The sequence below is a fragment of the Tachyglossus aculeatus genome, unplaced genomic scaffold, assembly GCF_015852505.1.
Source record: "Tachyglossus aculeatus isolate mTacAcu1 unplaced genomic scaffold, mTacAcu1.pri scaffold_125_arrow_ctg1, whole genome shotgun sequence".
In the NCBI taxonomy this organism is placed as follows: domain Eukaryota; kingdom Metazoa; phylum Chordata; class Mammalia; order Monotremata; family Tachyglossidae; genus Tachyglossus; species Tachyglossus aculeatus.
The window spans coordinates 1,194,954-1,213,214 of NW_024044854.1; the positions used below are offsets into that span (position 1 = coordinate 1,194,954).

The 18,261-nt window shown below is 52.1% G+C and overlaps 1 protein-coding gene across 1 annotated transcript; it reads left to right on the plus strand.

Annotated features, from left to right (window-relative positions):
• Positions 1–15,751: 15,751 nt before the first annotated feature.
• On the plus strand, positions 15,752–17,627 carry LOC119922819 (NANOG neighbor homeobox-like). The gene is made up of 4 exons (XM_038742448.1): positions 15,752–15,767; positions 15,945–16,258; positions 17,028–17,099; positions 17,475–17,627. Exons 1-4 carry the CDS (start codon positions 15,752–15,754, stop codon positions 17,625–17,627), a joined length of 555 nt encoding a protein of 184 aa, XP_038598376.1.
• Positions 17,628–18,261: the final 634 nt, after the last annotated feature.

Below are 18,261 nucleotides of genomic sequence, written 5' to 3' on the forward strand. Positions count from 1 at the left end.
AAAGTACAGATTTAGAATTACACTTCGCTCTACCTAGTCGGGATCAAGCTCGGTGTACTTTCGAATCGCCTCCGCCAGCCAGAGTCCAAACATGGCACGGTTCTCGGTAGAGTCCTGGGTGACAGCTCAGACCCGATCATAGTTAACTTGCTTCTTTATTCCTTTCTCCATGACTGCCAGTAGGCAAGTAATCATATGATCCTGGAGCTGTCTATCAGTACTCTCCTCCTGATAACTCCACTCTGGTTTGGAGCGAGGGACCGCTATAAAGCAACAGGTTAAGATCTTCCCATGACAGATTGTACTGCAGGGTCAGACTCCAGAATTCTTCCCGCAAAATATTGTCCCAATTTCCGTTCTGCCATTTCCAATTCGCTCAAAGAGAAGGGTGCCTGTACCCGCACTATCTGTCCCCTTTCCCCTGTGACCTCCTTCAAAGGGAGTATCCTTTCCTCTGTCTCTGGAAGGGCATAGCGTGTGCCTCCCCTGGTGCTGGAAGGGCTTAGAACCCACGAGGTGGACTGGTATGGAAAGCCATCCTCCCGGGGTCCCCGGTCGAGGAGAGGATCATCCAGTACATCTGGGGAATCGGGCATTAGAGCTGGACCCCCGGGAGGGGCCCAGGAAAAACAAATGGCAGTTCTTTCCCTCAGGGCTCTGGGACAAAGCCAGATTGGACATACGGGATTTCTGACCATTTGTCTAACAGCCTGCAATATAAGAAGTCCAGCTGGAGAATGGTATTAAAATTTAGTGACCCAAATTCGGGCCAGACCTCCTGATCCTCTAATGTATACTAGGGCCATTTTGTGTTGCACAACAAAAAAATCAGTTACTGGCATTTTAAATCGGCCAAACCAAATTTGTCCTTATTTAAACATTCCTCTTTTGAGGTGATTGAAAAGAAAAAAAAAACTTCCGATAATGGGTGGAAAACGGTCCTTTTTTGAGGTTCTGTGTCTGTTTCGGGTTATGAACGGCCAGGTCGGCCTCCCTTCCTCCCTAGTGAACCTGGGGACTAGAGGGTGCCTCCGCGAGAGCAGACAAGAACAATTCCGTTTTGTGTCTGTCTCGGGCTATGTCCGAGCGCCACGTGGTGTCCCACTGGCGCTCAAATATCCGTACCGTCTCCTGACGAGAGGTCCTTTTCCCCGACCGACCCGGTCTGTCCTTCCTTCCCCCCAGTGTACCCGGGAACGAGAGGGTGCCTCCGCGAGGACAGACAAGAAAAATTAAAAAAAAAAGAACTCACCACTCCGATGGCTTCAGGCTGTGCTGTGGTCAGCCAGAACGGCAGCAGTCGCATCTACTGGATCTCCCTGTACGGGCCACCCAAATGATGGCGGCGGTTGTTCCAGATGGCCACCAAGTCGCCGGGCGACTAAAGAATTAGTCAGACAGCATGTGACTGCCGAAAGTTTTAATAAATTTTTATTGGTAAGGCCGAAGACCGAATAGGGGTAACACACCTGGCGGGCTCATTTCCTTAAGGGAAAGGCCCCAAAGACTGGATAGGGCGTAACGCACCCGGCGGGCTCATTTCCTTAAGGAAAAAGGCCCCGAGTGCCCGATACAACGGGCTTATATACTGCTGTTGCTGATCACAGTGATTGGTAGATTTGAAACCAGTGGGGACTGGATTGGTGCAGATTTGGTACAGAGCTGGGCGGAGTCTATCTCCTTATTTGATTTGGTTCCTGAACCCAGCCAGTGGGCTGCAGGTTCTAAGGACCACACCAAATATGGCAACAGGACCGCAATTCAAACAATATCTGCAATCTTTCCATGATGCATGGTGGGGGGGGGGGGCATCACAAGTAAACAGGTATCAATAACATCATTATAAATAAATAGAATTATAGATACATACACATCTTTAATACAAATAAATAGAATTATAAATGTATACATATTTACACAAGTGCAGTTCGGTTGGGAGGGGGGTAGAGCGAAGGGAGCGAGTCGGGATGAGGTGAGGGGGAGCTTAAGAAAAGGGGTTTTAGTCTGAGAAGGCCTCTTAGAGGAGATGAGCTCTCGGTAGGGCTTTGAAGGGAGGAAGAGAGATAGCTTGGCCGATGTATGGAGGGAAGGCGTTCCAGGCCAGGGGAAGGACGTGGGCTGGAGGTCGCCGGGGGTCGACGGCGGGACAGGAGAGAACGAGGCCCAGTGAGGAGTTAGCGGCGGCAGAGGGGCGGAGGGTACAGGCTGGGCAGGAGATGGATAGAAGGGAGTTAAGGTAGGAGGGGACAAGGGGATGGAGATGTTTGAAGCCAATGGTGATCAGTTTTTGTTTGATAAGGAGGTTGATAGGCAACCACTGGAGATTTGTTGAGGAGGGGGGTGACGTGCCCAGAACTTTAATGTAGAAAGAAAATCGGGGCAGCGGAGTGAAATATGGACGGCCCTCCCTCCTCACATCCGCCAGATAAGCACACTGCCTCCCTTCAAAGCCCTACAGAAAGCTCACTTCCTCCAGGAGGCCTTTCCAGATTGATCCCCCGCTTTCCTCTAGTCCTTCTCCCCTCCCCATCGCCCCGAGTCCCTCTCTCTTCTCTACTCCCCTTTCCCCACCCCACAGCACATGGCTCAGTGGAAAGAGCCCGGGCATTGGAGTCAGAGATCATAGGTTCGAATCCCGGCTCCACCACATGTCTGCTGTGTGACCTTGGGTAAGTCACTTATTATTCCAGTGGAACTCGTGCATCCATATCGTAACTGGGGCGGGTGGGCCATTTTGATCTCTCGGACCAAACTCGAGACGTGCCGCTCCGCAAAGAGACACTACACCTACAAGCATCTGCCCACTACCCGAATCAGGATCAACAACACAAACTCCGACAGAGCCAAAGCCCGTATCCCCGGAGAGCTGTGAAAAAGTCAGAATAAGCCCCCTACCCTCACTCATCATGACCCGGGAATACAGAGAGGAGGACAGGCACTGAGAAGGTATTGAAGAGGCAGAAGCTGGGAGAAGGCCCACCCTCCGGGGGCCTTATACAGAGTAAGGAAGGGGCGGGACTCAATCGCCTGGCAATCCCTTGATTGGGAGCAGCAGAGCAGTGGGCCACCATTGGAGGGGACTGTGCCGGTGAGAGGCTCATCCTTTGCAGAACAAACACTGTACCTGCTTGGCAGAGTGCGTGGGATGCGACAGGGGGCTTCTTCGGCAGCCGGTGGCATGGTAAAACCAGTGGGGAAAGACCGAAAAGGAATCTGGGGTACTCCACGGGACCCAGGGGATGGGAGACCTAGGGTATGGCTCAGCTGAATATTTAAAAAGAAGGAAAAAAAAACGAACTAAAAGTTTCCCGATCCAACATTCTTCCCCAAGAGGCAGGAATCAAATCAAATTTCTTTCGATTTGGACAGTGAAGACCCAACGAGATTGGAACTCAGACCCTGCCTATCTTCAACCCCAAGAGGTGGACCTCGGGAAGAGTACCCTAAATCCCACAGGGAAATAAAACTGAAAAAAAACGAAGATGGCCCCCAAAAGAATAGAGGGGTTTAAACCATGCCTTAGAAACCTGAGGACCACAACAGGAACCGAAATGAAAAAGTAATTGGCGTTTTGATTTCCTCTTAAATTTTTTTAATTTAAGAGGAAATCAAAAAGCCAATGAATCATCTGACTATTAATATCCATGGTGTCTCGGGAAGGGAGGTGGTTCCTTTAGAAGAAGGACAAAGGGAATTGCCGGCCCGAAAATTTATTCGGGTTTTGGGGATTTTTTTTAATGGCCCATCCACCTTCCTTCCAGCACTGGGGTAGACACATGGCTAGTCGGGCAGCCCACCCGAGTCTGTTCCATTTTCCAGAATGATCTCCATCGATTTTCAAGGAAATCAAAGTACCTCTGGACATCCAGAATATAGATATCCTTTATCCTCCCATCAGGAATATCAAATTACCAGTCAAAAGTCATTTTGTGCTCCGTTGGGGACCAAAAACCAGTTTAGGTCCCCCCACTGTTATTTAAGGTTTACTTGTGACCCTGTGGCCCACAATCGCACTTTTGGGCATGTGTGGGAATCGACAAATCCCTCGACCGACGGCCACTTCTCCCCTTGATGCCCAAAGCACTCATTAGGTGATCCTCGGGCACCAGATATCTGTAACCACCTAAAAATCGGTTGTGCGATCGTGGGCACAGATCAACAAATTTGTTCTGCCATGAGCACCAACAAAGCGTTTGCTCTTGCAGGCTTCACCTGGGGAGAGTGATTTTCGTTTTAAAAATAGGGAGGTTGTGGGGTTTTGGATTAAAAGCCTTCTACAATTGTTCCTTTTTTTAATGAGGAGGACTAGATAGAGAAAAAAGGTAAGTAAGCACGAGGAAAAAAATGTCTGTAAGCTACTCACTTGCAGGGGTTTTGTGGAGGAACAGCCCCGTCTCCCAAGTCTCTGGGTCAGGGATTAATATAAATAGGAAGACAAAAATAATTAGAGAAGCAGCTTGTCATAGTGTAAAGAGCGCGGGCTTTGGAATCAGAGGTCATGTGTTCAAATCCCGCTTCACCAATTACCGGCTGTGTGACTTTGGACACGTCACTTCACTTCTCTGTTCCTCGGTTCCCTCATCATTAAAGTGGGGATTAAGGCTGTGAGTCCCGCCTTGGACAACCCGATTACCTTGTAACCTCTGCCGCGGTTAGAACAGTGCTTTGCACATAATAAGTCCTGAATAAATGCTACTATAATAGATGGAATTATTATTCCACTGGACCTCATGCAACCATACCGTAACAAGTGTAGGTGGGTCATTCTGACCTCTCGGACCAAACTCGAGACGGCCCCCTCTGCACAGAGACACTACACGTACAGGCATCTGCCAACGACCCGACTCAGGATCAACAACACAAACTCCGACAGAGACAAAGCCCCTACCCCCAGAGAACAGTGAAAAAGTCAAAATAAGCCCCCTGCCCTCACTCACCATGACCCGGGAATACAGAGAGGAGGGCAGGCACTGGGAAGGTACTTAAGATGCAGAAGCTGGGAGAAGGCCCAGCCTCCGGGCCTTAGGGAAGGGGCGGGACTTAACCACCTGGCAATCCCTTGTTTGGGAGCAGCTGAGCATTGGGCCACTATTGGAGGGGACTGTGCCCGTGAGCGGTTCATCCTTTGCAGAACAAACACCGTACCTTCTTGGCGGTGTGTGGGATGCGGAGGCGGGCTTCCGCGGCAGCCATTGGCATGGTAAACCCAGTGGGGAAGGACCGAAAAGGAATCTCGGGCACTTCAAGGGACCCAGGGGATGGGAGAGCTAGGGTACGGCCTAGCTGATTATTTAAAAAGAAGGAAAAAAAAGGAACTAAAAGTTTCCCGATCCAACATTCTGTCACCAAGAGGCGGGAATCAAATCAAATTTCTTTTGATTTCGACAGTGAGGACCCAACGAGACTGGAACTGGAACCCTGCCGATCTTCAAGTGTCCACCCCAAGAGGTGGACCCCGGGAAGAGTGTCCTAAATCCCACAGGGAAATAAAATTGAAAAAAACACCACAATGGCTCCCAAAAGAATAGAGGGGTTTAAAACATGCCTTAGAAACCCCAGAACCACAACAGGAACCGATATGAAAAAGCAATTGGCGTTTTGATTTCCTCTTATATTTATGTAATTTAAGAGGAAATCAAAAAGCCAATGCATCATCTGACTATTAATATCCATGGTGTCCCGGGAAGGGAGGTGGTTCCTTTAGAGGATGGACAAAGGGAATTGCCGGCCAGAAAATATTTCGTGTTTTGGAGATTTTTGTAAATCAATCAATCAATCATTCGTATTTATTGAGTGCTTACTGTGTGCAGAGCACTGGACTAAGAGCTTAGGAAGTACAAGTTGGCAACACATTGAGACGGTCGCTACCCAACAGTGGGCCCACAGTCTAGAAGGGGGAGACAGAGAACAGAACAAAACATATTAACAAAATAAATTCAATTGAATAGATATGTACAAGTAAAATGAATAAATGGAGTATTAAATACATACAAACATATATACAAATATGTAGGTGCTGTGGGGAAGGGAAGGAGGTAAGGCGGCAATGATGGAGAGGGGGAGGAAGGGGAGACGAAGGAGGGGGCTCATCTGGGAAGTCCTCCTGGAGGAGATGAGCTCTCAGTAGGGCCTTGAAGAGAGGAAGAGAGCTAGCTTGTCGGATGTGGGGAGGGAGGGCATTCCAGGCCAGGGGGTGTATGGCGGATGTGTAGCGGGCCAAAAGCGAGTAAAATTGAGGAGCTGGATGTTCCCCAATACTGCAGGTGCGAGATCCAATGTTTCTTCATAAAACCGAGTAAATAAGCAGAAGCCATCATGAGGCAAAAATTAAAGGGTTCTGCTGAAGCGGTAGCAAGCCGAGACTAGATGGTTACATCTTCATGCCTCCTAAAGATTATTTCTTACTTTGTCATTGGCAGGCATTTACGTAAAACGTTTGTCTGTGGGGTGTGATGAAACCAATCCAATAATCTGTTTTTAACACCCAACTCCTCCTCTAAACTCCTTGTGGGCAGGGGTCAAATCTACCAACCCTGTTGTAGTGTACCATCTGGAGCGTTTTGTACAGGGCTCTCCACAAAGCAAGCGAGCGCTTAGTACATACCAGAGATCAATAGATAACCATTGATAGATAAGCAGTATGTCATAGGGATAGAGCACGGGCCTGGGAGTAAGAAGGTTTGCTGCCATTTGTCTGCTGCATGACCTTGGGCGAGTCAAAAAGCCAATGCATCATCTGACTGACATTTTGTTAATATGTTTGGTTTTGTTCTCTGTCTCCCCCTTCTAGACTGTGAGCCCACTGTTGGGTAGGGACTGTCTCTATAGGTTGCCAACTTGTACTTCCAAAGCGCTCAGTACAGTGCTCTGCACACAGTAAGTGCTCAATAAATACGATTGATTAATTGATCTGACTATTAATATCCATGGTTTCCCGGAAAGGGAGGTGTTTCCTTTAGAGGATGGATAAAGGGAATTGCCGGCCCGAAAATTTTTTCGTGTTTTGGGGATTTTTTTAATGGCCCTTCCACCTTCCTTCCAGCATTGGGGTGGACACATCGCTAGCCGGGAAGCCCGACCGAGTCTGTTCCATTTTCCAGAGTGATCTCCATCGATTTTCAAGGAAATCAAAGTACCTCTGGACATCCAGAATATTGATTTCCTTTATCCTCCCATCAGGAAATCCAAAGCACCAGCCAAAGATGAGTTTGGGCACCGCTGGGGACCGAAAATCAGTTTAGCCCCCGCCCCCACGCACGGTTATTTAAGGTTTATCTGTGACCTTGCGGCCCCCAATCGCACTTTTGGGCATGTAAGGGCATCGACAAGACACTCGACAGACGCCCACGTCTCCCCATGGTGCCCAAAGCACTCATTAGGTTATCTACGGGCACCATAAATCCTTTTGGACCCTGTAGCCACCTAAAAATCGGTTTTGTGATCGTCGCCACAAATCAACAGATTTGTTCTGCCGGGAGCACCAACAAAGCGTTTGCTCTGGTAGGCTTCAGTTGGGGAGAGTGATTTTCGTTTTAAAAATAGGGAGGTTGAGAGGTTTTGGTTTAAAAGCCTTCTACAGTTGTTCCTTTTTTTATGAGGAGGACTAGATGCGGAAAAAGGGAAAGGAAGCACCAGGAAAAAAAATAGTCTGTAAGCTATTAACTTGCAGGGGTTTTGTGGAGGAACAGCCACGTCTCCCAAGGCTCTGGGTCAGTGATTAATCTAAGTAGAAAGCCAAAAAAATAGAGAAGCTGCGTGGCTAGGTGTAAATAGCGCGAGCGTTCGAGTCAGAGGTCATGGGTTTAAATCCCGCCTCCACCATTTACCGGCTGTGTGACTTTGGCCACGTCACTTCACTTCTCTGGGCCTCGGTTCCCTCATCGGTAAAGGGGGATGAAGGCTGTGAGCCCCGCGTTGTACAACCCGATTACCGTGTAACCTCTGCCGCGCTTAGAACAGTGCTTTGCACATAAAAAGTTCTTAATAAATGCTACTATAATAGATGGAATTATTATTCCAATGGAACTCGTGAGCCATACCGTAACTGGGGCAGGTGGGTCATTCTGACCTCTCGGACCAAACTCGAGACGGACACCTTCGCACAGAGACACTACACCTACAAGCATCTGCCAACGACCCGACTCAGGATCAACAACACCAACTCCGACAGAGCCAAAGCCCCTACCCCCAGAGAGCAGTGAAAAAGTCAAAATAAGCCCCCTACCTTCACTCACCATGACCCGGGAATACAGAGAGGAGGGCAGGCACTGGGAAGGAACTGAAAAGGCAGCAGCTGGGAGAAGGCCCACATTCCGGGGACCTTATATAGAGTAGGGAAGGGGCGGGACTCAACCGCCTGGCAATCACTTGATTGGGAGCAGCTGAGCAGTGGGCCACCATTGGAGGGGACTGTGCCCTTGAGCGGCTCATCCTTTTCAGAACGAACACCGTACCTGCTTGGCAGAGTGCGTGGGATGCGGAGGGGGGCTTCCACGACAGCCGGTGGCATGGAAAACCCAGTGGGGAAGGACCGAAAAGGCTTCTCGGGAACTCCAAGGGACCCAGGGGATGGGAGAGCTAGGGTACGGCCTAGCTGATTATTTAAAAAGAAGGAAAAAAAAACGAACTAAAAGTTTCGCAATCCAACATTCTGTCCCCAGGAGGCGGGAATCAAATCAAATTTCTTTTTATTTGGACAGTGAGGACCCAGCGGGGCTGGAACTGGGACGCTGCCGATTTTCAAGTGTCCATCCCAAGAGGTGGACCTCGGGAAGAGTGCCCTAAATCCCACAGGGAAATAAAATTGAAAAAAAGAAAACCACGATGGCCTCCAAAAGAATAGAGGGGTTTAAAACATGCCTTAGAAACGTCACAACCACAAGAGGAACCGAAATGAAAAAGTAATTGTTGTTTTGATTTCCTCTTAAATTTATGTAATTTAAGAGGAAATCAAAAAGCCAATGCATCATCTGAGTATTAATATCCATGGTGTCCCGGGAAGGGAGGTGGTTCCTTAAGAGGATGGAGAAAGGGAATTGCCGGCCTGAAAAATTTTTCGTGTTTTGGGGATTTTTTTTAATGGCCCGTCCACGTTCCTTCCAGCATTGGGCTGGACACTTGGCTAGCCGGGCAGCACAACCGAGTCTGTTCCATTTTGAAGAGTGATCTCCATCGATTTTCAAGGAAACCAAAGTACCTCTGGACAGCCAGAATATTGATATCCTTTACCGTCCTGTCAAGAGAAACAAATTACCAGCCAAAAGTCACTTTGGGCAAAGCTGGGGAATCCAAACCATTTTAGGCACCCCAACGGTAATGCTATGCCATGCTATGCTATGCTATACTATACCACCCGTCACCTTGTGGCCCCCAAACGCATATTTGGGCAGGTTTGGGCATCGACAATCAATCAATTGCATTTATTGAGCGCTTACTGTGTGCAGAGCACTGTACTAAGCGCTTGGGAAGTACAAGTTGGCAACATTTAGAGACTGTCCCTACCCAACAGTGGTCTCACAGTCTAATACACTCGACAGTCACAATACACTCGACAGACGCCCCCTCCTCCCCCTGCTGCCCAAAGCACGCAATATGTTATCCACAGGCACGTGAAATCCGTTTGGACCCTGTGGTCACCAAAAACTCGGTTGTGCGATCGTGGGTACAAAAAAACAGATTTGGTCTGCCGGGAGCACCAAACCGCTTGCTCTGGCAGGGTTACGTTGGGAAGAGTGATTTTCGTTTTTAAAATAGGAAGGTTTTTGGGCTTTTGTTTAAAAGCCTTGTACAGTTGCTTCCTTAGTTTTTATGAGGAGGGGAAGATGCGGGAAAAGGGAGAGGAAGCACCAGGAAAAACAAAAGTCTGTAAGCTACTCACTTGCAGGTGTTTTGTTGAGCAACAGCCACGTCTCCCAAGACTCTGGATCAGTGATGAATCTAAAAAGAAAGATGGAAAAATAATAATTAGAGGAACAGCGTGGCTCAGTGGGTAGATCACGGGCTTTGGAGTCAGAGGTCGTGGGCTCCAATCCCGCCTCCACCAATAACCGCCTGTGTGACTTTCGGCACGTCACTTCCCTTCTCTGTGCCTCGTTTCTCTCATTGGTAAAGTGGGGATTAAGTCTGTGAGCCTCCCGTGGGACAGCCCGATTATCTTGTGACCTCTGCAGCTCTTAGAATAGTGCTTTGCACATAGTAAGTGCTTAATAAATTCTATTATAATAGATGGAATTATTATTCCGATGGAACTGGTGCAGCCATACCGTAACTGAGGCAGGTGGGTCATCCTGTCCTCTCGGCCCAAACACGAGACGGCCCCCTCCGCACAGACACACTGCACCTAAAGGCATCTGACCACGACCCTACTCAGACTCAACAACACAAACTCCGACAGAGCCGAAGCCCCTACCCCCAGAGAGCAGTGAAAAAATTCAAAATAAGCCCCTTACCCTCCCTCACCATGACCCGGGAACACGGAGAGGAGGGCAGGCACTGGGAAGGTACTGAAGAGGCAGCAGCTAAGAGAAGGCCCACCCTCCGGGGCCTTATATAGAGTAGGGAACGCGCGGGGATCACTGCCTGACAATCCCTTGATTGGGAGCAGCAGAGCAGAGGGCCACCATTGGAGGGGACTGTGCCCGGGAGTCGCTAGTCCTTTGTAGAACAAACACCATGCTAGCGTGGCAGAGTGCGTGCGAGGCAGAGAAGGGCTTCCTCGGCAGCTGGTGGCATGGACAAACCAGTGGGGAAGGACCGAAAAGGAATCTTGGGTGCCCCATGGGATCCAGGTGATGGGAAAGCTAGGGTACGGCCTAGCTGATTATTTAAAAGGAAGGAAAAAAAACCCTAAAAGTTTCCCGATCCAACACTGTGTCCCCAAGCGGCGGGAATCAAATCAAATTTCTTTCCATTTGGACTCTGAAGACCCAACGGGACTGGAACTTAGACCGTGCCGATATTCAACTGTCCACCCCAATATGTGGACCTCGGGCAGGGTGCCCTTAATCCCGCAGAGAAATAACATTGAAAAAAATCCACTATGGCCCCCAAAAGAATAGAGGGGTTTAAAACATGCTTAGAAACCTCAGAACTACAACAGGAACCGACATGAAAAAGTAATTGGCGTTTTGATTTCCTCTTAAATTTACTTAATTTAAGAGGAAATCAAAAAGGAAATGCATCATCTGACTATTAATATCAGTGGGGTCCCGGGGAGGCAGGTGGTTCCTTTCGAGGATGGACAAAGGGAATTGCCGGCCCGAAAATTTTTTCGGGTTTTAGGGATTTTTTTCAATGCCCCACCCACCTTCCTTCCAGCACTGGGGAAGACACATGGGTAGTCGGGCAGCCCAACCGAGTCTGTTCCATTTTCCAGAGTGATCTCCATCGATTTTCAAGGAAATCAAAATGGCTCTGGACAGCCAGAAAATTGATATCCTATATAGTCCCGTCAAGAAAACCAAATTATCAGCCAAAAATCAATTTGGGCACCGCTGGGGACCGCAAACCATTTTAGGCACCCCCACGGTTATGTCAGGTTTACTTGTTACCCTGTGGCGCCCAAAAGTACCTTTGAACAAGTGTGGGCATTGACAATACCCTCGACCGACGCCCCCTCCTCCACCTGGTGCCCATAGCACGCATTAGGGTATACACGAGCACCAGAAATCCGTTTGGACCCTGTGGCCACCAAAGAATCGGTTGTGCGATCGTGGGCACAAAAAACAGATTTGGTCTGCCGGGAGCACCTACAAACCGTTTGCTCTTGCAGGGTTAATTTGGGGAGAGTGATTTTCATTTCAACAATAGGGAGGTTGTGGGGTTTTTGTTTAAAAGCTTTGTACACTTGTTCCTTTTTTTTAAATGAGGACGACTAGATGCGGGAAACGGGAGAGGAAGGACCAGGAAAAAAAAGTTTGTAAGCTACTCACTTGCAGGGGTTTTGTTGACAACAATCAATCAATCAGTCAATCAATCGTACTTATTGAGCGTTTACTGTGTGCACAGCACTGTACTAAGCGCTTGGGAAGTACAGGTTGGCAACATATAGAAACGGTCCCTACCCAACGGTGGGCTCACAGCCTAGAAGGGAGAGGCAGAGAACAAAACAAAAATATTAACAAAATAAAATAAATAGAATAGATATGTACAAGTAAAATAAATAAATGACTGGAGTAATAAATATGTACAAAAATATGTACATATATACAGGTGCTGTGGGGAAAGGAAGGAGGTAAGGCGGGATGCATGGAGAGGGGGAGGGGGGGAACCAGGCCCGAGAGGCAGAGGAGACCAGGGTCGAGAGGCCGGGGGGATCCAGGACTGTGAGGCAGAAGGGGACCAGGCCGGGGAGGCATAGGGGGACCAGGGCCAGGAGGAGAGGGGTATGTGGGTCGGGAAACAGGGGACCAAGGCCAGGAGGTAGAGTGGATCCCGGGGTGGGACGGTGAGTGACCCAAGTTCCTGGAAGTAGAAGGAGACCAGGACTGGGAGGCACAGAGAGACCAGTGCCGGGAGGCAGGGGCGGACCAGAGCGGAGCAGAAGAGGGGGACCAGTGCCGGGAGGCAGAGGGGTACCTGGGCTGGGAGACATGGTCCTTGGCTGCGAGGCAGAGGTTGAACAGGGCCAGGAGGCAGTGAGGTACCTTGGTGCGGAGGCAGAGTGGGACCAGCGTCAAAAGGCCAGGGGGAACAGGGCAGAGAGGCAGAGGGAGACCAGGGCTGAGAGCAGGGGGGACCAGGGCAGGGAGGAAGAAGGGGATCAGGGCCTGGAGGCAGAGGGGTACCTAGGCCAAGAAACAGGAGGACCAGGGCCTGGAGGCAGAGGGGTACCCGGCCCAGGAGACAGGAGGACCAGGGCCTGGAGACAGGAGGACCAGGGCCTGGAGGCAGAGGGGTACCTGGGTCTGGAGACAGGGGGTCCAGACCTGGGAGGTAGAGGGGACTCTGGGCCAGGACAGAGAGAGACACAATGGCGTGGAGGTAGAAGGAGACAAGGTCCGGGAGGCACAGAGGGACCAGGGCCTGGAGCCAGGGCCAGGTACATGAGGGTCGGGGGGCAGAGGAGTACCTAAGCCCGGAGATGCCCCCCGAAATCGACGGGGACCCCTCCTAACCTCGGTGGCGCGGTGGAATACCCCCGGTGGCGGGAGCACCCCGAAAACGAAGGGAGCACCCCCAAATCGGCGGGGGGCCCGCGAAATCGAGGGGGATCCCCCCACCCTCTTCAGGGCGGTGGAAATCCCCCCGGGGTCGGGGCTACCCAAAACCGGGGGGGCACCACAAAACCGGAAGGGGGCCCCTCGAAGTGGAGGGGAACCCCTCCCAACCTCTTCGGGGTGGTGGAAAATCCCCCCGGGGCCGGGGGCACCCCAAAGCAGGTGGTGTACCCCAAAACCGGAGGGGGCCCCCTTTACAAACGAGGAAACTCCCCACCCCCACCCTAACCCCAAACTAAAAGAGGGGGGTCGGGGGGGCGGCCGGCGAGAGACAGCGGGCAGACGGCCATCAGGTGGAAGTGGAGGTGGGGGTGGGGGTGGCAGACGGGGTGACGGGGTACGGACGTGGGGTAGCGGGCCGGCGGGGGCCGGCCGCGACCTTCCCCGGAGGGACCGACCGGGTCACTTGGTGGAAGTGGTACCGCGAAGGGCTCAGATTGGCCGCCCGCGGCCGAAGCAAAGTTCCACGGACCCTCTCTCAGAGTCCGAGGGGTCCCGCGGCAGATGGACCTGGGATTATTTCCCACCTTCGGCCAGAAATGTACCTGCAGATCTATGGGGAGCTAGCTGGTCGCGGCGCCCGGGCGACCTGGTGGAAGTCGGACCGCAAAAGTGTCCGATCTGCTGCCTCCGGCCGAGCCGGAATTCCACGGCCCCGGCCTGAGAGTCAGGTTGCTCCCGCTGCCGGACTACCGGGGATTATTTTCCATCATCATCATCATCAATCGTATTTATTGAGCCCTTACTATGTGCAGAGCACTGTACTAAGCGCTTGGGAAGTACAAATTGGCAACATATAGAGACAGTCCCTACCCAACAGTGGGCTCACAGTCGAAAAGGGGGAGACAGAGAACAAAACCAAGCATACTAACAAAATAAAATAAATAGAATTGATATGTACAAGTAAAATAAATAGAGTAATAAATATGTACAAACATATATACATATATACAGATGCTGTGGGGAAGGGAAGGAGGTAAGATGGGGGGATGGACGGGGGACGAGGGGGAGAGGAAGGAAGGGGCTCAATCTGGGAAGGCTTCCTGGAGGAGGTGAGCTCTCAGTAGGGCCTTGAAGGGAGGAAGAGAGCTAGCTTGGCGGATGGGCAGAGGGAGAGCATTCCAGGCCCGGGGGATGACGTGGGCCGGGGGTCGATGGCCGGACAGGCGAGAACGAGGTACGGTGAGGAGATTAGTGGCGGAGGAGCGGAGGGTGCGGGCTGGGCTGTAGAAGGAGAGAAGGGAGGTGAAGTAGGAGGGGGCGAGGTGATGGAGAGCTTTGAAACCGAGGGTGAGGAGTTTCTGCCTGATGCGCAGATCAATTGGTAGCCACTGGAGATTTTTGAGGAGGGGAGTAATATGCCCAGAGCGTTTCTGGACAAAGATAATCCAGGCAGCAGCATGAAGTATGGATTGAAGTGGAGAGAGACAAGAGGATGGGAGATCAGAGAGAAGGCTGATGCAGTAGTCCAGACGGGATAGGATGAGAGCTTGAAAGAACAGGGTAGCGGTATGGATGGAGAGGAAAGGGTGGATCTTGGTAATGTTACGGAGCTGAGACCGGCAGGTTTTGGTGACGGCTTGGATGTGAGGGGTGAATGAGAGAGCGGAGTCGAGGATGACACCAAGGTTGCGGGCTTGTGAGACGGGCCAGAAAGGTACCCGCAGATCTATGGGGGAAGCCGTTGGCGCCGCGGTGGCGCCAGCGGGCCCTGGCCCGGAATAGACTGGAACTCAGCCCCGGACGCCGAGGGCCGTCCGCCCCCGCCTCGCTGGCGCCGCCTGGAGGTGGCAGCCCGGAAACAACAGGCCAGAACCGGGGTAGAAAAAGAAGGGGAACCGCCCGTAGCTGTCATCAGTGTCCACGGTGGCCGAGGCAGAAGTGCAGGAGCACAGCTTGAGATCCCGGCGGCCCCCGCGGTGGGGGTTCATCGGGGCTGAGTGCACACCCCGGGCCGGGGAGCTGGCGGCAGACCTCGGGGAGCTGCTCGAAGTCCCCTGCCGGGCTGGACCTCCGTGCTGGACCTCCGGGGAGCGGGGAAGCGGGTCGTCCCCAGTACCGCGTGCCCCCCACCGCGGGCCAGGCGGCTGGCCCCGGCCCCGGAGCGGGGCAGATGGTGGTAACCGCAGGACCGCGAACCGGGGTGGGGGGAGAGGCCGGGACGACCTCCCCGCCGCGGCCGAGGTCCACCGGCCGCGGCCCCTTGACTCGTGGCGGAGGGTACGGCTGCCCATCCGCCCGCCCCTGGCCCTCTCTCTCCACCCGGCGGCCCCGGGGCCTCGGCAGCTCCACCGGGCAGGCGTCGGGTCGAGGAGGGGGGACCGGCGGGGTGCGGCCGCGACCTCCCAGCGCCGGGGACCGGCCAGTCAATCCGTAGTGTCGACTCAGTAGGAAGTGCAACCGCGAAGGGGTGCGATCCGCCGCCCGGGGCCGAGGCAGAGTTCCACGACCCCGGCCTGAGAGTCGGGTTGCTCCTGCTGCCGGACGACTGGGGATTATTTCCCACCCTCGGCCAGAAAGGTACCTGCAGATCGATGGGGGAAGCCCTTGGTGCCGCCGTGGCGCCAGCGGGCCCAGGCCCGGAATCGCCTGGAGCTCGGCCCCGAATTTAGGGACGTTATCGATCGGGGTGAGGGCTGGGTACTGGGAGAGGGGGATTGGTCCGCCCTATTCCATGTCAGGCGTTTCCCGGGTCCTCCACTTACGTTCGCTTTCTGTCTCTAATAGCGCCCTTCTGCCTTCCGGAATTACGAATGGCACCCCCAGATCAGGCACATGGGTCCGGACCTTCCTCTGGGCTCATCGGCATTGCTAGGAACAACGACGGAGGTGATGGAATGGAAGAGACAGAGGCGGAAGAAAAGGAAAGGAACGCAGCCAAGAGGAAGAGGGACAAGGTGGTGGTCCACAAAACCCCCCGGAATCGTCCTGTGAGCCAATCCATCATGGAAGCCTTGTGGACGAGATTTAAAATGAAGCATCAGGTCAGGACCGCTGAAGCAGTAAGACTGGCCGGAGATTTGGCGATCTCCGTTCCACGGGTAAGAAGCCTGCTTATCTGTGGGCTTGCGTTCCCTCAGGTAGTGGTCTAGAGGAGTGCACTGTTGACCGGGGGGAAGCAGGAACGGGTGTGGTACCAAGAATCCATCGTCTACGCAGAATTGAGGTTCCTTGGCCCTTCTGCCCACATCCCACATCCATCTATCTTTCAAGATGCTTTTCTTTCGCTCTCCCATCTGCCTCCTCTCCCCTGCTCCACACGCTATATCATCCATTTCATAAAGTAATAATGGCGTTTATTAAGCACTTACTATGTGCAAAGCACTCTTCTAAGCGCTGGGGAGGTTACAAGGTGATCAGCTTGTTCCACGGGGGGGCTCACAGTCTTAATCCCCATTTTACAGATGAGGGAACTGGGGCTCAGAGAAGTGAAGTGACCTGCCCAAAGTCACACAGCCGACAAGTGGCGGAGTCGGAATTTGAACCCATGACCTCTGACTCCAAAGTCCGTGCACTGAGCCACGCTGCTTCATCTGACCACACAAGAGACTCTACTGAACTGGCTGGAAGCGAAGTCGTGGCCTGGAGAGGTGGTTGTTCGTCAGCTCCCAGGAGTCTGAATCGTGTCTTCGTTTTACAAGATGAGGCCAAATGCTGCCTCTGCCGGGAATCAGTTAGGTTTTTTCCCGCTCTGCCTTGAAACGTCCCTGTCTTCCTTCACAAACACACTCATACACACACACACACACACACACACACACACTTATTTGACCCAAACTGAACCGATTTTCTGTTTACTTCCCCATCCAGGTTACAGCGTGGTTCCAGAGCACCAGAAGGAAACACCAGGAAATGGCTAAGGTCCAGAAGAAGGCGACAAACGTGAGTTATTATGGCAGAAAGTCTGTCCCTTGCAGCAGCCGAACCCGAATCGCAGAGAAAGAGGAGGGAGTGTGTGTGGCGCGGCAAAAGACGATTGGAGCCTGAGGGCGGGAGGGGGACATGAACTTCACGCTGAGGTAAAAGAAGAGAGATGTCTTTGTGACCCGCAAACTCGAGAGACTGAAAGTGAAAACATGGTATGGAGGCTGGTCGCTACATTCCATGGACTGAGGTCTTAGGGTTCAGGAAGGGAGATAGGGGTGTTGGAGGATTGTTATGAGATCTCATGATCCCATGGGGATGGAGGCTGTTATTACTTTCGTGATCTCTGAACGCTAAGCCTAAAGTTTGTGTTTGTCCCTGGTCTGTTCTTAGGATGAAGTCTTCCATAGCCCATTGCAAGTGCTCCCCTTAAAACGGATTGGGAAGAGCAATTCCTTCTACGTCTCCAGCTCCGCGCCCCGACACCAGCCCAAAGGGATTCAGAAATCCCACCATCTCCGGTTCTTGAAAACACAGTACCATTGATTCGCGTCTGGAACGCATGCCCCCGTTTCTCCAAGAGAATGCAATTAGCAACTGTGTCCGAGGGGTGGGATATTCAGGTATCAGTGTGACTTGGTGGAAAAAGCACGATACTGGGAGTCAGAAGAGCCAGGTTCCAGTCCCACGTAGACCTCATTCCTGTTGCGTAATCTTGGGCAGGTCCCTTTCTTTCTCCGTTTCTGTTTCCCCACCTGTGAAATGGGGATAAGAGTCTTGTTCTCTCCGCAAGCTCCGGCTCTCACCCCTCCCGCAATGCTTTGCCCTCTCTGGCCTGACGAGCGCAGAGATGGACCTGAGGCAGCATGAAGCGCACAGAGGAGCTGGCAGAGCCCTGACTGAGGAGGCCTAAACCATGATTCCCTCTTCTTCGGAGTTCACTTCGAGGGTCACTTATACACATTTCAGTTTCGGATGAAACCTCGTCCCCCTCCCCTCACCGCCCCAGCCCTTGTTCTACCTGGGTTCCTTCTTCCCATAGTTTACGGAAGGTCTCTCTTCCCCTCTACCCCAGAGCTGCCCCCTGCTCGCTCCATCGGGCAATCTGGGAATTCCAATTCTGAAAACGTCAAACGTAAGCCATTGAAAAGGGCAAACTTTGACATATCTTCTTGAAGGA